At 39.1% G+C, this 22,007-nt stretch overlaps 1 protein-coding gene across 1 annotated transcript in view; it reads left to right on the top strand.

The window, feature by feature from the left end:
* The first annotated feature begins 811 nt into the window (after window positions 1-811).
* Window positions 812-22,007, top strand: part of SERGEF (secretion regulating guanine nucleotide exchange factor) — a 161,640-nt gene continuing 140,444 nt past the window's right edge. The window contains exons 1-7 of the mRNA XM_019474522.1: window positions 812-944; window positions 1,670-1,825; window positions 2,166-2,260; window positions 4,509-4,569; window positions 5,363-5,476; window positions 5,794-5,856; window positions 9,272-9,430. Of these exons, the coding sequence (XP_019330067.1) occupies window positions 4,527-4,569; window positions 5,363-5,476; window positions 5,794-5,856; window positions 9,272-9,430 (379 nt within the window). The 5' untranslated portion in view covers window positions 812-944; window positions 1,670-1,825; window positions 2,166-2,260; window positions 4,509-4,526. The remainder of the gene's footprint in view (window positions 945-1,669; window positions 1,826-2,165; window positions 2,261-4,508; window positions 4,570-5,362; window positions 5,477-5,793; window positions 5,857-9,271; window positions 9,431-22,007) is intronic.

Consider the following 22,007-nt stretch of genomic DNA (forward strand, 5'->3'; position numbering starts at 1 on the left):
GGTGGGCACAGGTGAGGTAGGGAAAGTCCCCCTGGGGCTCACCACCTGGGGGCAATGTGGGTGTTGAGTGTTGCTGTTACTGCAATGTGTGGGCTAGGAAAGTTACTGAATCCACCTTTGTGAATGAAGGTTGCTGTTCAAACTGGTGGATGCTTAATAGAGCTTAAATTAGCTAAAAAATTTCCTGACACGTTACCACATTGTCAGTGGTTGCTTTCTATGATTGGTTTAGAAGCTATAATTTTGTACTTATAAATTTATAATAATCGTAATTGGTATATTTTCATTTTGACCACTTTAAGTTAAAAGACTTAGTAAATGATGGATAAGTGTTTCTGCTTTACTTGTTTAGGTTCCAGAATAAGCATGTCTTTCTGATCTCGTTTTGGAGGTGGACTGCCAGAAAGCATTGGCATGAATAAGATCTTAGGGATGAGTGGGAATCCTCAGCATTAAAACTAAACAGGTAGTAATCATCCTGATAATGAGGCTTTCCTCCTTAGTAACTGTTAGCCTGCAGTTAAAGTCTTACCAGGATATATTCTGGTATGTTTCTTAAAATGCTGGGGTTACAAGGGCAGCCTTAACGACAGCAAATTTAGGACAGTCCTGGTCTGTAATTCTGGGGGTCCTGTGTCACAGCAGTAAGAATGAAGATTGCCATTTTAGGGGATTTTCAGGAGCAAATACTGGCAGGTTAACCTGCGACATGTCCCCGATAAGCTTGTTAGCTCTTAGGAGCAGATGCGTATCTCTTTTTAACACATTTTTTAAAAAGTTAACATTTTTTTGTGTGTATTTGAAGGGTGCAAACAGCCATGGACAACTTGGTCTTGGTCATAAAGAGGATGTGCTGGTACCTCAGTCACTGAAAGATACTTCCTGCAAATGTCAAGACATTAAAAGCATTACTGGAGGAGGGGGACATTCTGCGGTTATCACTGGTAAAAACATTGCACTTGCAAGGAGTGTATGACTTCTAAACACATTTTTTTTTTTTTCTTCCCCTATGTTTACCTGTTGATTTGGTGCTACCGCCTATCTGCGGCTTCTGTTTCTGAGCAAGTACCAGTTCTTAGTTGCAAAACAGGATTCTTCCATGCCAATTAACTCAATGTTTGGGGGAAATTGGGGAAATTCCTGGTTTGCATATACTTTATGGCTATGTGAGGACTGTTTCTTAGCCTGTTTCATATCACAGCTTTTCATACAAAGCAACCGATTTTTCTGTATAGAGGATGGGGCAGTGGGAGGAAGGGGTCAAGTGGGAGGTTATTCAATCTTGAGAAGTTTTAAGGTAAGGAGCAGAAGATAATATCTGGTCTTTGAAAGGTTCTGCTGTATGCTGTAGCTAATTATGGGAAAGAAAGGATACAGACAGATGTGAACGGGATGAAAAACTTCATTGTGGATCTTAGTGAGAGGTGCCTGTCTTACCATATGAATTGTGTCCCTTGACAAACCCAACTCTATATAGCTGTGCTTATTCAGAGGTGTTTCTGATGCATCAGAAATATCTGTTTCTCTCTCTTTTTGCTTGATTGCAGTGCCTAAAATGACACATAATCACTGTCGTTATTTGTCACAGGATCTCATGGCATGTACGCTTGTCTTTTTAGTCTGTGAAGTGGAACGTGATTTTTTTTGTTTGTTTTGTTTTTTCTTCCAGGTGTGGGAGAACTCTTTGTATGTGGCCGTAACAAAGACGGGCAGTTGGGATTGAATCATACAGAGGATGTACTGCATTTTACTTTGTGCGCTGCCCTGTCCGGCTTTTGTGTAAAACAAGTTGCTTGTGGCTGGGATTTTACAATCATATTAGTAGGTAAATCTGTCTCTGTAAGAGCTGGAGAAATATGTTGATGTAGAGAACACGCTGAAAGTTCCACATTGCTATTGCTTGTGCGATGCACAGGCACTCACAGGTTTTAAGCTACTTGCCTTGCAAACTAAACTACTCCATGTTCCATGTATCCCAGTGAACTTCAGACCTTTACTGAACACGATGTGTAAGATCAGAGCCTATAGCCTCAGAGACTTTGGAACGGGACATATTAAGTCCTTTTTTGAGCTACTTGGCTGTGATATTTTGCTTGTTAGAATGTTACACTGCTTTGGTTTTGCTCACAGATTTACTGATAGGGCTCTAACACTTCATTTTGCAGGATCTGGCCTAGTTCTGTCCTGTGGGTCTAACTCTTTTGGACAATTAGGAGTTCCTCAAATATCAAGTCCGTGCTTGATTCCACAGAAGATTGAGGTAAAGATTTAAAAGGAATTGTGCTTCAGAGCTCTGTACTTTATATTGCTTCCAGCAACTTACAAAGGTTGTCTGACCTCAGTGGGCTTTAAGCCAGACTCTTCAACTATTTTTTATAGAGTCTATCTGTTAGAGTAAACTTACAAAGTAAAGGACCGAAGATGGTCGTTGACCCAGAAATGAGAAGCTAAGGCTGCTTTTCTTATTGTACAAAGAAGCTACCCACTTCTAACAGAAAGTTGTCCCTTTCCACTACGGTTTATAACATTTCATAATGTATTTCGATAACATCTGCAGAACGAGTCTGATGCTTAGATGATGTGAAGTAATACTAAAGGTAGTGAACCTGTGCAAATTTACTCCAGCTGAAGTTTTGCCTCAAGTTTGCAAGAGACTAGGTATGTTTTGCTACATGAAGAGTACGTGCCTTCACTGTATTTTGTTGGAGGTTTTTGCTTAACAGCTCAAAGGAAACCAAAATGAGCCGACAATAATCCACCCCTGAAAAAAACAAACTGCATGACAGAATTCAATAAAGTTAGCTATGCCAATTTTTTTGATCTATTGCTCTCGTGCTTCTTGTGCAGCAGTTTAATTTTTAAGTATGTGTTGTTTTTTTAAGTGTATTTATAACTGCCAGAATTTCTTCCCTCAGATGAGGACTGTAGTATTATTTCTTGGCTGTTAAAACAGTTAGATAAAAATAAGCTTTGTCACTCCCAAAATAATAGAAATGTTAGAAAGTATGTAGCTGCAGGAAAACTGGACCTGAGAGAATAAACTTTAATTTTATCACTTTTGAGATTAAAATGATTTTTACTTTTGCATGTAAAGGAACTGACAATGACAAGTACATTGACTCGCTTCTTATCTAACCTCCAGTATTTACCAAACAATATCAACTTCCAAGGAAATAGGATGGAAAGTTAGATAATTTCTCTGTTGTTGAGTATCTTCAATTGTGAATGCTAAATGCTGGACTTTGATAGCATAGCTCATATTGTTCCTGTAAGTCATGTGGAATTCTATGGTGATATTTGTAGGTGAGGCACTGCTGAGTTTGAGTAGGGAGCTCGGAAAGTGCCCCAAATTAATTGCTTTAAAATGTTTTCAGTAGTAGATACTGAGACTTCTGTAACATGAGAAAAGCTTTCCTGTTGTTGGCTATAAGCCTAACAGTTTAAATAAATTTCTCACAGGAATTCTAATTAATCCCTAATTTACACTGTAGTTTCTTATTTGGAGGACACTAATGAAAGTCTTTTCCAGCCACATGACCTCTCATGTCTAATGAAAGCAATAACTTCAGAGCAGAAAGGATTCTCAGACAAGAAATTTAGCCTCATGGCTCATGCTGGATACTCCTTTGCTTTTTTTAATGAAGGAGAGGAAGGACAGCTGATCCCCTAGGTAACCCCTAGTGAATGGGGATTAACTCACCTGATGTTTCTGTATTTTGATGTTTCCTGGGAGCATCATTCCAGTATGGTGCCTTGAAAATGGTAATATTGATAGTGCTAATCTGAATCTGTGTCCTCCCTGACCAGGTGGACCATTTGTTTATCTGGAATATTTTCTCTTTTGGTTTGTGTCCTGTTAAATGCTTGGGCTTGATGCCATCTGTTTTAAATAGTGTTACATCTGTGAGAAGAATAATAAATTTGCAGAGTACTCAGAAGTGGAGAAGTGCCAGAATTGTGCAAACTTAAGTCACTCATTTTATGCACACGTGACTCGGTATAGTCTTCTTTTGCATGATCGTATTGGGCAACCTTCAGTGGTGTAGGTGGTACTATCAACTGTATTGTTTGTGATCAGAGGACTTGGTAAGACTGAACAGCTTGATGGAACTTATTACTGCTTGTCACTGGTATTTGCTGAGGAGGTTTTGGTGTAATTCTTGAGGAACGCTGAATTAAAAATTAAGAAATAAACATATCTGTATCGCCAAGAAGGTTCCTTTTTTCATGTGAGGATATTGATTGTGGCTTTTTATTTATTGCCACAAAGCTGTACATCCAGTTGCTTTGCTTGATTTTTTTTTTTTTTTAAAAGATGTTCCCACTAATTTTTGTTGGCCAAAACTTACTTCCTTGGTGATACAAGGTGTTGATATGCATTGTAACATGCAGGCTGGAATTGCAAGAACTATTTTCATAGCGTTCCACTTCTGTGTTTGGCATATTTTGCTTTTAGAGGCACTAAATACAAAAAATGACTAAAATATATTTTTCTTCTACTTGAGTAGTCTCTCAAAGAGAAGGTGATGGATGTTGCTGCAGGACTGAGACATGCCCTTGCTGCTACAGGTAAATATGTCATCATTCTTGTATCATTTCAGTAACAAATGAAATGGAGTTTTAATGGCTTGGAGGAGGAGACGGGGGAAAGAAGATGAAATTTATTTTAGATTCTATTTATTTTTTTTTACAATTGAGGAACGACAAACTACACACGCTCTTTTATTTTGGTTTAATTTTACGTGAACTTTAGTATGGGTTCCAGGTAGTGGAGTCTAGCTGAAGATGCAAAGGAGATGCTTGGAAGAAGAGTGGGATCTCTGGTGCCTGTATGAATACTGGGAATTAAGCTTCCCTGAGTTTTGCGCTTAGTGGACATCTTGATTCAGGGTTAGGTCAAGTCTCTGAAAGGTCCCGAGGAGAAGACGAGTGACTTTACTCCCTCAGTGTGCTGGACTGCACAAACGAATTAGCATGAAGAGAAGGAAAGGGCAGAGAGAGTGCAATGAACTTGTAGTAATAAATAAATTGTGTCAGTTCCTGAGGCGCTACAGCTACGGGACTTCTGTTACTGAGTCCTCAGTAACGTCCTGATATAGGCCTCAGAGAGCTGAGACAGGTTGCTTAGTAGCTTCTTAGTTTTCCTGCCTGTATGAATGAGACTACAACTGTTTGCTTGATGACTTCACCAGGGTTATCCGTATATTTATGAAGTATGTTTTTGACATAAAGGTCTTTTAAAGTGTAATTTGAATCAGTGAAAATTAAGTGAATGTACCTTTAAAACTAATTAATTAAGTTAAGTGATTTTGTTGGTGGTTGATGTGTTTTAATATCTTCTATCTGTGTTTACTCTGGAAAGAGAGCGGTTTGGTGTTTCAGTGGGGAACTGGCATGGCGTCTCGGGCAAAGCGTGCAAACCAAGGAAAAACCCTCCCCCTGTTCTTGACAGCAAAGGAGCCCTGTGAAGTAACAGGTAATCCAGGAATCTGATTCCTTTATAAAGGTGGATAGAGCAGAAATATAATTTGGAGTGACAGGTAGCATCCTTTTATTATAAAGCCACTTGGTATTATAAACATGTAGTGGAGTATCTGAAGGGTAGAATGGGCATACAAGGTCACAATCTGTGGGGGGAAATGATAGTGAGTCTTGCAATGTCTATGGCCCAGAAGCAGATGCTTTTGTTATAAAATTCATCATCATCCTGTTACACTCGATACAGCTCTGTTTTATGTCTATGTATGAAATTATATCTGCTGTACAAATTTTATGAGACAAACTTTTCTCTAGGCCTGGAAGATGTAAAGGTGAAGAGGGTTGCTGCAAGCTCCTATCATTCCGTGTCACTCACAGGTAGGCCTTAGGTATACAAGTGAAAGTCCTTGTCTCGGCCTATAAAGGTTTTTGTGCTTTGGAAATGTTTGTCAGTTTTGGTTAGACTGGTAAAATTTGGTTGTTAGTGCTGGTTAATTGTTTCATAGTAGTTTTGGATTCTGAGAACTTTCGTTTTTTTAAGAGCTGGATTCATGTTTTGAATTCTCTGAATTCTTTGTGTTTTTTCTTGGGGTCAGGTGTGACTTAGCCCTTATGAGTAAGTAAGGGTCTGGGCTCTTTACTTAACGGTTAGAAACTCTGAAAGGATTTGTGGAAGCACATGGTTGGGTAAGTCTCTGGAGCTGCAGCGTGATGCTGCATTGGGTAACTCTGGATGGCTGAGTGCTGGAACCAGTGCAACCCTTTGTCCATGAAGAAAGGGTATGTTAAGTGGTTGTCTCAAGAAAGACTGCTGTGGCTATCCTGCTTCTGCTACGTGAGCTAATGCCTCTGCATGGGGCTGTGCTGTGCAGGGACTTGAGATGGTCTGGAGCTATCTTAGGTGGCTCTAATATAACCGTGTGCAGATCTGTGTGAGGTAATGTAAGAACATAAGGCTTATTTAAAGCAGTAGGAAGTTGCTTCAATCACTTAGGCACTTCCATGATGTCTGCCATCATGTTCTTTGATCTTTAGGCAGTGCTCCCATGCTGGGGTATTAAGTATCTAGTAATAATTGTCTAATAAAGATTTTTTTTTTTTTTTTTTTCAGACTGGGGGAAGGGGAAAGAGAATAGCTTTTCATGCTGTAATCTTAAAGTTTTGAAGTGTGGAAAATATATTGAACCTTATGAAGACAAGTCTTTGCCAAACTTTATAGGAACAAGTTCTTAGCAAATATGCAGCCATCTGGTACCTTTGTCACCATTAAATGGAGCACTGGAGTATTTGCTTATGCAGATCTACAGAGATTTAGTTGTATGGGAGATGTTACAAGATGTAAATTATATTGAATTCTGAGATGCAAAATGTATGTGCGATTAGTGAAGAACTGTAAGGACAAATAGATCTACTTTAGCTAATTAGCACTCTATTTAGAGAGCGAACAGATTATTCTTTCATGCTTTCGCTTTTTATTTAAGAGAGCAGTCTATTTGGCAGCAGGGGGACCAAGATTAACAAAGTAAGTGCCAAAGATTTTAATAATGTGATGCTATTGCTGCTCTTCATCCTGCAAGATACTTGTTATTACTTAAAATACTTTGTATTTTAAACATACTTGATATAGTAAAGATCCTATTGCAGGGCGTAGTATTTAAATGGGGATTTCTTTCTAGGAATCTCACACTGTGATGCAATTTTCTTTGGCTCTGTTTCATGAGCCACCTGTTGGTAGGATACCAAACACCTGCGATCAGGCAGATTTTTGACCCAGGCAGGGTTGTTGCAAATGTGAATGGCAGTTCCTTTAAAAAAAGGATCATAGTCTACCTGTATCCAAATGGGTCTGAAACCTCCAGTGATGGGAATATGGTGCTAAGTCTTGGTGTCTAAGTTTTTGTTAAAACCTACTCAAAAAATGAGATAATGGTTGAGCATATGACATTTCCCAGGGTAAAGGAAATGCACCTTCTGGATGGGAAAAAAAGGAGGTGACAGAGGCAGTGCATGTTAGTTGTGGAAACATGAGTGGCCATAATATTTTTCTTTGTTGAAACAAGCTGTTTCTGTCACCTCTTTTTTTTCTCTCCAGAAAGTGTATGTACTTCACTCTGGGAAGGAATTTATCAATTTTAGTGGAGAATTCGAATGAAACAATTGCTTGATTTGTTTTTCCTTTCCATTTCAGTGGTGGTGTTTTATTGAGGAATGTGGGAAGTCCTGCAGATGACTGTCAATAATGTGTAACTTGACGAGTACTGGCTTTTTCCCCTCCCTTCCTTCTCTCTCGTTTTTCACCAGCAGTACTATAGTGGAATTCTCCTGGCTCATTCTTTCTGTTACTGTTACCAAACTGAGATCATTAAATATATTGTAGCCTAAGTCCTACTTTATTTTTTTTTCTCTGAAAGATTTACTTACCTCATGCTGCTTGTAAAGACTTCAGTGCTGACCTGAGACTTCCAGAAGCCTTGTATGTTGTGGATGTGTGCTCCGAACGATTCCATGTTGCAAATTATATGGCTTCCAGTCTTTCTGGGCCCATGATCACGTACTTCATGTGTGCAAGATTTATTTCTTATGCTTGCAGCTTGTACAGGGTGGCAAAGGACCTCAGGAGGCCTGATGCAGCTCATGTTCTGTTAAGTGTTTCTTGTGGATTATAGTTTTTTAACATGGAAGCCTAGAACCTGGGTGGAATGATTTTGTGCTGAAAAGATTGAACTAATGATATGTAATATCTGCAGAAGGACTCATCTGAACAGTCATCTTGTTACTGTCAATTGGTCGTTAGGCTGTGAGCAACTCCAACTCGCACCAGTGAAACATATGAAGCAACGTGGATGTTTCTGTAAATATAATTATCCCTGTGGGTGGAATCCTGGAGTGTGCACTTGCACAAATGCTTATTTTAGAAAAGAGGTGGGGGAAGACAAGTAATTACTTACAGAAGTCTCTCATTAGTTGTCTAGCATTGTTTTGAGGCATGATAATATTTTAATTTTGCCTTGCGATGGGTGGTACCTGCTTTAGTTGTATGTTCATAGCTGCATGTCACATTCCTTTAGGAAGTGACTGAGCAAGGTGAGGCAAAGAGCATTAGACTGTCCCTGCTTTGGGGGATTTATCGAATTTGCTTAAGCTGAAGAAGACAGAAGAGTTATGAGCAGAGCTAGGAGTCTGTAGCTCTTGTAGAGAGGCTGGGAGGCTGTAATGCAGAGCAGGAGCAGCCAGCCAGGCTTTGAAGAGTCCCAGATAGTGGAGGGGGAGTTAAATTATTTGCTTCAATTCAGAAAGTTATTTACTGGACTGAATCAAAGCTTTGGGATGGAGGTAAAAGCTGGCCTGCAAGAACAGACTAGACTGAGAGGGACTGCTCAGTGAGTGTCCCCAGGATACTTTAATTTTTTTTTTTCTCAGAGAAGTTCACTACTGTGGTTAGTTTTCTAATAAAACTTGGCCTTTGCTATAAACATCTTTCAGTCGTCTTTGAGAGGCTCACAGTAGAAATGAGGTCTAGGCAGTTTGACCTGAAAGCTCTCGTTGTTTCAGGGAGTTAGTGTAGCCCTCAGAAAATGGGCTATGTTTTTAAGGCCCTTGCAAATATTTCTGATATCCTAGTTACAGTGTGCACGCACATGGTAAAGAGTGGTAGGAAAAAGCATACAGTGAAAACACAAATTGAATGAAACATTGTTCTTTCCTTAGCATCACTGAGTTGAGACAGAGCCTGTATCTGGTGGTGTTCTATGTATATCACTTTCAACAAATTTTACTTCTCTGTGTATTGTAGATGAAGGACACCTGTATGTCTGGGGTAGCAACAAACACGGGCAGCTAGTGAGCAAAGAGATCTTTCTTGTTGTGCCCAAGAAGATTGAGACTCAGTTTTTCTCACATGACAAGATTGGAGCAGTTTGGAGTGGCTGGACCCACTTGGTGGCACAAACAGGTAGGATATCTAAAAAGCAGCAACATATGGCACCAAAACAGTAAATTGTCTTTATTGCATGTTCTTTCTTTCTGATACTGGTTGGACGCAGAGTTTTGCAGTTTCACCTGAGCAGCGGTTCTCTTGAAAATAAGGACAGACATCCTTTGGCTTCTGTCCCTGAAGTATTATTGTGCTTCTAGATCGGAGGGCCTAGCATCTTCATAAATGCAGTAGCACCTGCATATACATACTAGAGGGATGCAGCCTCTGTGCATCATCAGGTTACTGGTATATCAGAGTATATATGAGCTTCTAAAGATCATTCTGCTGGGTGAGTTATGACATCTTCTTTGGAAAGAAAAGAATTTGGTGGAAAACTTGCTTTGGAAAGTAGAGAGGTAGGAAAATATGGCTGCAGCTTCCAAGATACGTGACTATGTTTGACAGGAAGATATGGGCAAAACTCTCATTCAGAGCACAGGAATTAGGGAGGAGGGAAGATAATCCTGAGCAAACATCTGTCTTGAAAGGCGTGGGGGCATAGATATGTACCATTCCCAGGTTACCTGAGTGTTAGCTAAGGATCTTAAGAACAGGCATAGCCGAGAACCCTCTGCTTCTGCCTTCCCATTTGAGAAGACACAGTCTCATTGCAGTAAGTGAAATAAATTATATGGCTTTGCACAACCGTACTAACCTTTCTGTACTTCAAGAGTGAGCTTAGCTTTTTCTGCTGCTCTTCTTTAGTAAAGTGTTTTAAGGACAAATAAAATCGTGTTCAGAAGCAAGTCAATAAACTAAAAGCTGGTTTGTGTGTGTGTTTGTGGTCAAACCCAGAAAATATTGAGAAAAGGTTGGTAAAAAAAGGCATCATTAGACTTGAAAAGCATCCCCTGAAGATGAAATGAAAGAATATTTTATGTTGAAGCTGTACCTTCCTGGGAACCTTTCCAGTGAGGACAGTGTGAAAGCTTGCCCCATGCAGAGGGCTGTAGGGTTAGATTCTTTCCTAGGAAGAGATGAGGAAGGTTATGTAGTAATGACATGCATGCCTAAAAGGATGGTTGATCTGATGAAGGTCACTTGAATGCATTTGTGGTGGTGTTCTGTTGTTAAATGCAAAGGCAGAAGAGAAAGGTAGATGGGATGAAAAGGTAAGACAGACATCTGAAACTATTTTGTGGTGTTTACGTGTGAACAGTCTGTGCTATTCGCTTCTCCTGTTGCACACTGTGTGGCGTGATAGTTAAGACTAACAAGAGGATGAAAGTCTTCCATAGAAGAAACAGAACAGTCAGTTATATTAGCAGGGGTAGCATATGTGCTTTTCTGCTTTTGCCTTGTATAAACTGCCGGGTGAGGAGATGAAGAGCAGATGAAAGCATTTTTCCTAGAATCATATTGGAGATTGAATAGCCTATTGGTCTGTCAGGATACAACCTCTTTGTTAGGAGAACTGCAGAAGGGGCCACAGATCTGTTACTGATATTTACTGGGTTCTGTAATTATGGGTATTAGTTCAAGGAGTGCTTAGCCTTCAGCATGGGTAGTTTTATTTAAATGGAGTTCTTATATGCCCAAAGGTCAGCATGGGATTAAGTGTTCTATTAAATTGGTGCTGTAAATCCTGAAACAGTCACGCAGTAGTCCCTTGCTCTGTGAGAAAAGTGTCTGTTTTAATTACCGTATACTGTGAACTCTTGGTGCTAGAATTTGGAGGGATGTGATGCATGACTAGAAAAACAAATTCGTTATGCATTCTGTTTCATAGCATTCATTGTTTGACATCAAAGCACATGAGAGGAATGTCATGTAAAAAACCTGCATTACTCTAGCTGCTCTCTTAGCTATTTAAAATAAATGATTGAACTCTGATTTTTAGAGGATACTATATTAAAAATTTCAGAGCTGCAATCAATGCTACATGCTGCTTGGAAACTTTTCAGGTGGAGTAAAGGAATTTATCTCAAAATGTATAATTCTTGAATAAAGTGCTCAGTGCCATTCTCACTGGAACAGAAATGGTAGAAAAAAAGAGATTAGTCAGGATAACCTAATTTTTAAAAAGAGGGTCTTGTCAACATGGTTTGCTTTGCTTCACTATTTCTTAATAATGCGTACCCACTAAGTAAAACTTCCCCGAAGTTTTAGCAGCTTTAATGTTTCACTTCGTTGATATTTATCCGTGGCCATTACAGGAATGAAGTGAATATTTTAGTAGGCGATTTTAAGAAGAAAAAAAAAAAGTATGTTGAGTGACTAGCAGGGATTTTTTTTTTGTGAATGTTTGAAAGGAATTTAAATATAAATAGGCTGACTTTTTACATCTGCATTAGAAAACTGGCCAAGTGATGCAGTGGCATAAGTTATTGCTGAAACTGAATTTTGTGTATTTAGAATTTTAAATCTCTTCGAAAGTCAGTGGACTTGAACCTAAATCATCCAGAGTAAGATTTTGAATGGCCTTTGGCAGCCTCTAGATCCAATCAGAATCTCATGGGATTTTCAAGGGTTGCTCAACTACTAGACAGTGTGAACTAAGCACTTAACGGTTTCTGAAAAATCATTCACTGCCTGTGATTAAACTTGCAGCTAAGTAACTGAAAAATGCAGCCCACTTGAAAACTTCTTCCTGCATGCAGTTCTTCCTCCATTATTTTTTACCTCCTTCTAGCAAAGGAGGAAATGCTGCTTTAGTTTCCTGGTGCTGAAGTCACGTAAACCAGTGGTCTCCAAACTTTATTGATTGTGCACCCCCATCAATAAAATTATTTTTTTGAGCACGCACCTCCAATATATGTATACTTATTTATTATAAATTATAGAATCATAGAACAGAATAGAATCATAGAATCATTGAGGTTGGAAAAGACCTCTAAGATCATCGAGTCCAACCGTCAACCCAACACCACCATGCCCACTAAACCATGTCCCTAAGTGCCTCATCTACACGTCTTTTAAATACCTCCAGGGATGGGGACTCCACCACTTCCCTGGGCAGCCTGTTCCAATTTATAGGCATGTACTACTGTAATATGTTATGCAAACTATAAAACATGCACAATAGAAATTTTAAAAAGGATGAGATTGGGTTGACGGTTGGACTCGATGATCTTTGAGGTCTTTTCCAACCTTAATGATTCTATGATTCTATGAAAGGTGAAATAAACACTACTTAAAATTAGTTTATTAACTAAATTAAAACCACTAATAATTTATTAATAAACTTTAAAAATTATTTGTTATTTTCTTCCTGCCCTCCAGTGGATTGTCTTGCACGCTCCCTGGGCTGCATGTATTCCACCTTGGAGACCATGGATATAAACAATTCCTGCTCACTTTACTCTGGAGAGTTCCACAATTAGTGGAAAGGAAGCAAAAAAGAGTGATTTTTGGACACGGGGAAAATGGAAGGAAGGGATATTGTAGTATGATGCTTCTCTGTTCATTGTGGAAGGTAGGAATATACTTTGGAAAGATATTGCAGTGTATAGGGATTTTGCTGCATGAAAGAATGGATAAGTTTTTTTCCAATAGTCTTACCATGATGCAAAATTTAATAGTTTAACATTTATGTTACTGTATCTGAAGTCTGGTGTTGTGTTTTCCACAGAAGGTAGTGGAATTTTAATAGACCATTGCAAACACTTAGAGTTCTGTTTGGATTTTTTTTCCCAGAACACTAATCCTGGTCAGAGTAGTAATAATAAAACATTCATAATTGCAGCTGCGTTGGCAGTAAATTAAAACTTTTCTCATTGGAAAGACACAGGAAGAAACTGGGTGGATAAAAGCTGGACACTCTATTCATGCATAAATTCACAAATTCTGCCATTTCAAAATGACATTTTGATCTTCATCTGCCAGATGAGCAGTGCTTGACTGCAGAACTAATGGAACACTGAAAAGTAAATGAGACAGTGATGTTGTTAAAAGCAACCATCTGGAGGAATGGTGGGCAGTTCATGGATGCAGTGGTTTGACACTTTAAAAATGAGTCCAAGCAAGTTACCAACTTCGTTATCAGAAAAGAAGGAACACAGCATAAATATTTTCTTCTGTATTAAGCTTTCCCTCTTATGTAAACTAGCCTGTTTTAAAAGACTTGCTTTGTTTTTCCTTCATGCTATTGGCAACATTTTGCATTGTAACCTAAAGCAAAACACACAACTTCTTAAAAAATTTCTTCCCCACGCTGTCCTTACAAGTGATTTTAATTGCACCTGAAATCACTTTGATACCCGCATCTCTTTCATATGTTATATTCTACCTCATTCAGCAACTGTTCTGAAAGTCCTGTTTCCTGTTGTTTCTCTTCAGAGTTTGGTCAACTCACTTTTCATTTGCTGTTGTTTCTATCATAAAGCACTTCAGATCCAAGAAGTTAATTCCTGAGAAATTAATTGCTTGACTTAGACATTAAGAAATGTTTTCATAGGTTGTTGTGTTTTTCATCCTCGCCCTTAACTAATCCCCATCAGCTCCAATTCTTTATTTTTTTAATCATAGGGGTGTCTTTTGGACTATTTCCATTGTACACAATCTTACTGTAAAATAACTCACAAAATCCTTCAAGACAGACCACTACTTCTTTTTTCTGCCTTGATTATTGATTCCTACAGAGGACAGACAAACAATTAGGCTTTGTGGCACCACTAGTACTCCTTCAAAATAAGTTATATTATTCTGCTACTAGCGATGGTCCTAGTCGATGATGGTTGGTCCAAAAAGATTAAGGTTTAGAGACCCTGGCTGCTTTTTGCTCAGGTCTCTGATGATAAGATACGAACTTGTTAGTGTCTTTGCTTTAGTTGTTATTTTCTGCATGAATGCTTGTATCAAGTGACTTTCAGGCATTTAGGACAGGGCAGTACTGTTATTGCTCTATGTGAAGGACAGACCAGATGCATTCTTCTGGTCTCAGACTCCAAGTGCAAGTATAATTCTCTTCAGGCAACCGCTCTGTAAAATGGCTTGCTTCCTTTCCAGCACTCTGCTTGATGGCACCACTGCAGTATAGGTGATATAATTTTTTAATACTAACAAGCAGCTGTCTTGCATTGCTCTGCTTAACAATGTCAACTTTAATTTGTGGTCCTTATCAAGTTGATACAAACTCTTTGAGGGTAACTGCTGAAAGAGAGGTTATTGCTTAGATCGTTTAAAAGAGAACTAAGTTGTGGCTTTTAAGTCTGAAGATGTAAATTAGGCTACTTTGGGAAATGATAGAACCAATCTGACTTGAAGGCAAACCTAAATATAGCAAGAGAAGTCTGTTCAAGACTTAGAGGTGAATCATCAACTTCAATTCAAAACAAATTATTTTCTTTTTAACTGGGATGCCTAATAAATACGCTTTCTTGATCTGGCCTGTTTTATTATCTAAATATTCTCCTGAATACATTCACTAATCTATTTTTCATGTATCGTCACATGAAATTAGGCCTTGTTTGAGCTCAGATAAAGAATTCCAAGCTCTTTCACCCAGAAGAACTTACCTTTAAAAATGCAGTTAAAATGGTATTTCTGCTGGCTATGCAAAACTGCCTACAGCTAAAAAGTCTTGGAAGAACAAAATGCCTTGACATAGTCTGAATAATATTCTGAATCCTCATTCCAAATGTGCATCTGAATTTGTGCATCTTTGAACGTCCCTTGACGTCATGTCATTTAGGCCACATAAAACCACTCTGAAGTGGTCTGACATGTTAGTGATCTACATGGTAAAACAGAACCCATATCCTGTTTTTTCTGAAGCAAATGAAAATGTGTCCCTTCAAACACTGAGAGCAGACCGAGGGAATATTTCTATACAGCTGGTCTGAAAAGGAGGCTTCCTGCTGTAATTGCACTTGTACATGCTTTCTCTGATGCCAGTCACTAGGTAAAACTATCAGGCTTTGCTGGTAAGTGAAGCAGTAGATGTGGTGTAACTGCAGGGAGGTGAAGTGGAAGGACGTTGCTCTCTGGCACCCAAGCAGTGTAGTTTCAGCCCACTAGAGGTCCTTTCCAGTTTCCTTTTGAATCAAGACTCGGCAGCCTTCCTCATACAGGAAAGCATACTTTCTTTGCCTTGAATTTTTCAGCAGCTCCCTAGGACAGCAAATACGGATAATTTTTTTTTTTTTAAATACTCACCTGTGATACCAATAAGGCATCTGTTTTATGGGAACTCTCCTTTCCTCTTTTTAGCCACTATAGCTGTCAGTCAAACAGTTTGAAACTGGAGCCCCTGACATTCTTTTTAATGTGAGGTAGCTGTATTTCATTTGATAGGAGCTGGGTTTTGGGAAAACAGGTAAAATACTAGAAATTAGCTAAATAAAAAAACTGTGACTTGATAGGAACCCCCAAACCCCTTTGAAGCAGAACCTGCAAAATGAGCATTTAAGAAAGAAAAGCCTTTGTCCATCTGCCTTGAGCTAAGTAAACTCTAACTAAAATATCGTAAAGGCGCTTGCTTTTCTATGGTCTTGGTTCTGTGGTTTTGCTGTGCATGGTCATTCTTACCTCCTCCTTACAATGCTGTAAGGAGATATCGTGATAATTATTTTTAAGCAAAGTTTGTACAAGCCGATGAAGTAGGGGTTGATGAGAGCTGTGTGGTATGTTAGTTGGGCAGTCTGTTCCTGGCTGGCAGCCTGCTGGGGGACAGGGAATGTACTAGCTCTTCCAGGTTTTGGGGTGAAATTTGTGGCAAGTTTGCACTCAGTGGATGCTCTGAAAATTGAAAGGTGTCTGGGAGAGCACATATGTAAAGTAAAATTGAGCATTCGCTTGATGTTGTATGGATACAAGGTTTAGATTGGATGTAAGGAAAAATTTCTTTACTGAAAGAGTGGTGAAACATTGGAACAGGCTGCCCAGGGAAGTGGTTGAGTCCCCATCCCTGGAGGTATTTAAAAGACGTGTAGATGAGGCGCTTAGGGACATGGTTTAGTGGGCATGGTGGTATACATATAAATTTACAGGTGTGGAGTCAGTATTTAAGTTACTTAAGGATGTTTAACATACCTTAATCTTACATGTGTTGAGTTCACATTCTGAATTGGATTAATTTTATGTTTTTCCATAGACACACAAAGGTAAGTAAGTACTTAAGCACTGCAAAATACACCTGTATAAACTATAAAGTGTTCTGGAAATTTATTTTCTGTGAATATATCAATGCAGAGAGTTGAATTTTGTTAAGTAATTTATATGAAAGGAATCTTTTCTTATGGCAGAAAGTTACTTTCCAGTCATGAATCATTCCATTAATGCAAAAACTTTGAGGAAGACACAGTAAAGCTAATGAACTGGCGCACAAAAATTTTTGTTTTTTCTCAAGCACTACAGTTTGGGCAGCCCTGTGATAGCTTTTTCTTCCTATTTGAGGAGGGAATGTCCTCACTAGACAGAGCTCCTCTTTAGGTTAATCCTGTCCTTTTGAGAGCTTTGAAGGCAGATGTCCAGATTCCCTACATGGTCTTAAACTGTTTCTTTCAGTAATTCAGAATTCTGCTCCAACGAGATTGGTTTCTGTTGTTGCAATTTGGTCATCAAGTCTGCTTTGCCTACTGGAACAATTGTTTTGAATCCTCTTTACTCTTTGCTGATGGGAACAAACCTTGATTTCTCGCACCCTGGGTTGAGGAAATTCCATGGCACCAGTCTTTTATAGGTGCTTAGGAAAAATGGCCAAGAATGAAAAGCATTAGTGACTTATGGAAGCTCTGTTTTCCTATTCCTGGCATCACTTTTCCCACTTTTTGTTCAAGCATGGCCCAGTCTGTATCTCTGTAGCCCCAACTTCGAGAGTTTTGTGAGGCCCGGTGTACACAGATTCAGCCAGTCCTCAGGAAGGGAACCTTCAGTGGAAGGAAAGACTCTTGCAAAGATTAACTTTGGAAATGTGTGGTTCTGGAGTTGGGGTACAACACCCTCCTTTCCCCAGTATTTACCAGAGTTTAACCTTCTTGCCTTGAGCAAGGTACAGTAAGATCCTTTGTCTCCTCTGTAATCTTGTGCCATTGGGTTGCCTAGATTAAACATCTTCATTTTAATTGAGAGACCTTGTAGAGTATGCTGTGCTTTACTTTGCCTTGGCAATTGAGACTGAGGTTCAGCAGGTATCCAGGCCTGAAGAAAATCTTAGTACTATCTTTGTACTATAGAGGTTGAAGTTTGGTGTGTTTTCATATGAGTAGATCTCCTTGCTTCACTTGTTTTGGACCTTCCTTTGTACATGGGATCAGGGAGGTGGTCAGTCTGGTAGACTAAATCAAGAATTAACTGAAGTAGAACATACTGGAGAGGAAGAACCAAGGAAACCCAGAAAACCTGAGCTAGTGACCAGAAGAGCCCTATTCCTCAGCAACTTATGAAGTTTATCATGTTGTTATCTGTTCCCAGGGTTTTGATGGGAATTCTTTCCTCATGCAGCAAGGAATTGAAATTTACAGACAGTTTATTTATGGAAGGTTTCTGCAAATGAGACTTAAGCATCCAAATCCTACAACAACTTGTCTTCGGGGAGGATGGGGGGATGTGGGATCTTGCCAGGGCCGCTATAGAAGATTTGTGTTTTTAACTGCCAAATTGCCACTGAATCTCAGGGAAGATTTTCTGCCAGAAGATAGATCTCAGTAAATGGTCAATCTTCCGTGTGTGCTCTCTTGTGGCACAGCAGACTTTGTCTCCAGCAGCTATGGCTTACCAACACAACGGGAGCCTTCTATTACATCCTACTCTGTGTGTCAGCCCCTCTTGTTTAGTTCTGTCTTACAACACAAACATGGTTTGGGTTTTTTTTATATATATATATATTTCTTCCTTTAACAAGAACTGGATAAACAAAATCTGTGGGCTGGCTCTGGCTTATACAGTCTCTTGTTTTTTCTTGCTTTACAGAATCAGCTTTTGTTACCAAGTTAATGAATTTTTAGTTCACTGAACAGTAAAGCATCCTGGATTTTATTTTCAAAATTGTATGGCTTTGAGTTCTAGATAGCTGTAAATAGCTAGAAGGGGTTGGCATTTTCTTTGGCTTCATGAGTTGGCATCGTTCCTTGGCTTTATTTTTAAACTTACAAAGTTAGAGTGTGTGTGTTTGTATACGGCTTTGTGATTCTACACTCCTATTTCTGCTGCTCCCTGCTGGGGGTTACTTCTACATGACTTTGGTAAAAGTCTCAAAGAAATTCTTTCTATGGTTTGGTTGCTGAGGAAGAGACTAGGTTCGATATGAACTGAAGGTGTATTCTGAAAGGTTAGTATCAAGTGTTCAGAGTTTTTCATATGCAAAGTTTTTTCACAGAACCTTGCTAACAACATCTTTTGAGTAATTTGTGTTGTTTCTTTGGTCACTGTCCCTCTTTTGCCCCTCCTTGTTCTTAGTAACTTTCAGTTGGTGCAGTAAATAGTTGTGAATGCCATGCCATATTACATCTTTTGTATGTGGAGAGAGAGGTGTCAGGAAGATGCTAAACTGTCACTAATTTTGATTGAAGCTATTCATTGTAAAATAGAAATATCAGTGATTGGCATTAAGGGCAAAGAAACTTATCACAATGTTTATTTGAAATTCCCTTTGTAAGCTATACTGAGTATATTGGCAAACGGAGATTCAGATGATCTATGGAGAGTAGGAATTACATGGATTTTTGTTAAATTTAGCTCATTATAAATGCTGAGTGTGTTTAGCAAGAATTGTAAAACAGGAGGAAAACAGCTGTGACAAATTTTGCAGATCTCTTCTGCTCATTTTATGTGTGCCGCAGCCTATAGAATGCCTCTCCCACGGTAGAAGAGGAAGATACAGTGCATAAGGCTAGTCTCTCCAGGTTTTCCTGGCCATGACTTCCTTTCATGCTTGCTTAGTCCTGTCCAGATGTATTTTAGTAAGTACTCCATGATTGGAGGAGTTTGGAAAATGACTCAGTCATCATTCAACATTACGCTCTGGGGCTTTTCTAATGTAGAGCACGTGTGGGAAGAGGGACTATGTTATATTGAATTTCTCTCCTTCTTTTGGTGCCATATCCTCTCTTTTGCTGTTGGAAATAGTGATTGTTGTGGACCTAAGTAACATGTCTGTCTGTCCTAACTTGAAGGAACTTTGATCTTTAAAAAGCTTTCGGAAAAAATGAACCTTTAAAATGCAGATGTGGTATAGATTTTGTTCAGGTCATTAGTGTGTGAGATAAGGGATTCATTACTCTTTCTCCCCCCCCCCCCCCCCCTTTTTTTTTTTTTTGTAAAAAAACCCCCCCCCCCCCCCCCCTTGTTTGTTTTCTTTGGTTTCTGTGGTTGGATTGCTGCAGTTTATGGCTAGCCATATATTTAGCAAATGTAATAAACAAGGTCAGATACATTAGCAAGTATGTGGAAGATTATAGGGAAGAAAGTTCTAATGGGACCTCACTGAAAACACACGAACGGTACTAAGCAGTGAAGGATACCGAGAAGAACAGGCTGAGAAGTGTAGATTAAGTTGAATTTATGAAAGAATGCAAAAGTTAAAAGGGAATTCCCTGATCCCTAGCCATTTGAAGACAGGCTTAGCTGATCACACAAAAGTAATTCCTTGTGTGATGGTGGCTTTGGTTGTCTGTATTCCCTACCGTTCCTATCAGAAAACAAAAAAATCTATTTCTGGTTATGATGTGTGGGCCATATCTGAGTTCTGTTTCTGCTGAAAGGCTTTCACCTGGACTCTCGGCAGTGGTAGCTTCCTTTTGTGTTATGAAATAATACCTTCTGATGGTGCTTGTATACAGGAAACCTGTAAATGTGGTGTTTGTTCTGTTTTGAATATCCTATACCACTAGAGCCAATTTGCAAGAAGAGTTGTAGTTTTGGGGGGCTGAGAAGGGCAGCTTGTTGGCTATGAGCTATTTCTTGGGGTTTTTACTTTCTCTTACTCTTTTTCCCTTAAAGCAATTTAAACTGTTGCAATTGGCGATGATAATTCTCTTGGAAACACCTCCCCTTTCACAACTATTGTGTAATCAGGGTACAAAGCTGATAGAAATTTCCTTTGAAGAGGAATAATTTGACCATAGGTGTCCTTGTCTTTCTGGTTCTTCTGTGTACTTGTAGCTGGAACTGTTGGCACTATCTGAGCCACTTGCTCTTTTGTTAAACTATTTCTGGTTTTTGTGTTAAACCATTTCTCCTGAATCATACTGAAATAGTTTCATTCACATTGTACTAACATCTCTGTCAATTCACCTATTTGAAGCTGAAAGGTAAAGGCAAGAGAAAATTCACTGCTCTGTTAACTTCTGTCATAAGCTGCCTCCAAGTTCCACATTCATAGGTATTACTAGAGAAAGATCCAAATGTGGAATAAGTAACTCACCAGACCACTGTTGTTTGGTTGCTGTTCTGGCAGACTGGGCCAGAGAGTATATAACTTGAGTCACTTCCTTTCTGCCTCCCAGCTTTTAATTCAACTTCTAGACTCTCGTGTTGTGGGTCCCAGCAGCCATCCATGGTGATGCTTCTTTATCAGGCTCTGTTATTCAGTGACAAGCATGGACTGGCAGACTAGGTTAGGGGGTTCCTCCCTACACCCCTTTCCAGCTGGGAAATCTGGGGGGGCAATAAAATGGTCATTTTGTGTGTTGAATGTTATCTCATCACATGACAGTTGCATGTAGTGGATTGATGATGGGATTGATTGAAATTTTGGCAACTCAAAGCCCTTAGTAGTGTAAAGAATTGATGTGAAACAGTGAGAATTTGCACTTCAGAAATTGTGCAGTTATGCAAAGTGGATATAACATGGTCTCAGACAAACAGTTTGAATACTTAGGTAGAAGTGCTTTGCACTCACTTTGTGTAGAATAAAAAGCTGGAAGCTGAAACCAACCATTACATCATAGTTGAACTAATCTGTATGGCAACTGATTGCCAAACACAATGTATGTTTACTCTGCTCTCTTAGTTTTGTTGGTCTTTGGACACATGTACAAGGGAAATGGCTATTGCATTTTCAGATAACTTCATTTAAAGCTAAGCATTTACTAAGCTAAGCGTTACTAAGCTCAACTTTTGAAAGAAGCTGCCTATATGTACACGATCTGTGCGTATACGTGCATGGATCTGGAGATCTCATTTAACCTTAGTAACATTTTAAGACTGTTAAATACTTGTTTTCATAACCTTTAAATGACATTTCCTGTTTAGTAATTAATTATTCAGGCTTAATGCTCACTAATGAATCTTATTGTTTGAACATAGATAATATGCTTTTTAAGAGCTTAGTGGCAGTTGAGTGCTGCTGAAAAACTGTACCTTTGGGGACTCTTTTTCTTAAGAAACAAAAAACAAACAGGAAAAAACCCCACAAAGCCTATCTGGCTTGTTCTTTTCATGGTTACCTTGAGGTACTTTTCAAATAATGATATTTGAGGTAAGATACTATAGGATACAGGAGATATATCAACAGCTGTGAATTTTGAGTACCAGATTTGTAGTCTTGTAGAAGGGCTTTTTCCCCTTCTTTGATACTTGGCAAGTTGTCATGGTTTAACCTCAGTCGGCAACCGAATACCACACAGCTGCTTGCTCACTCTGCCCCCCCACCCCCCCCCCCCCCCGGCGGGGG

The sequence above is a fragment of the Aptenodytes forsteri genome, unplaced genomic scaffold (assembly GCF_000699145.1).
Source record: "Aptenodytes forsteri isolate BGI_AS27 unplaced genomic scaffold, ASM69914v1 Scaffold8, whole genome shotgun sequence".
In the NCBI taxonomy this organism is placed as follows: domain Eukaryota; kingdom Metazoa; phylum Chordata; class Aves; order Sphenisciformes; family Spheniscidae; genus Aptenodytes; species Aptenodytes forsteri.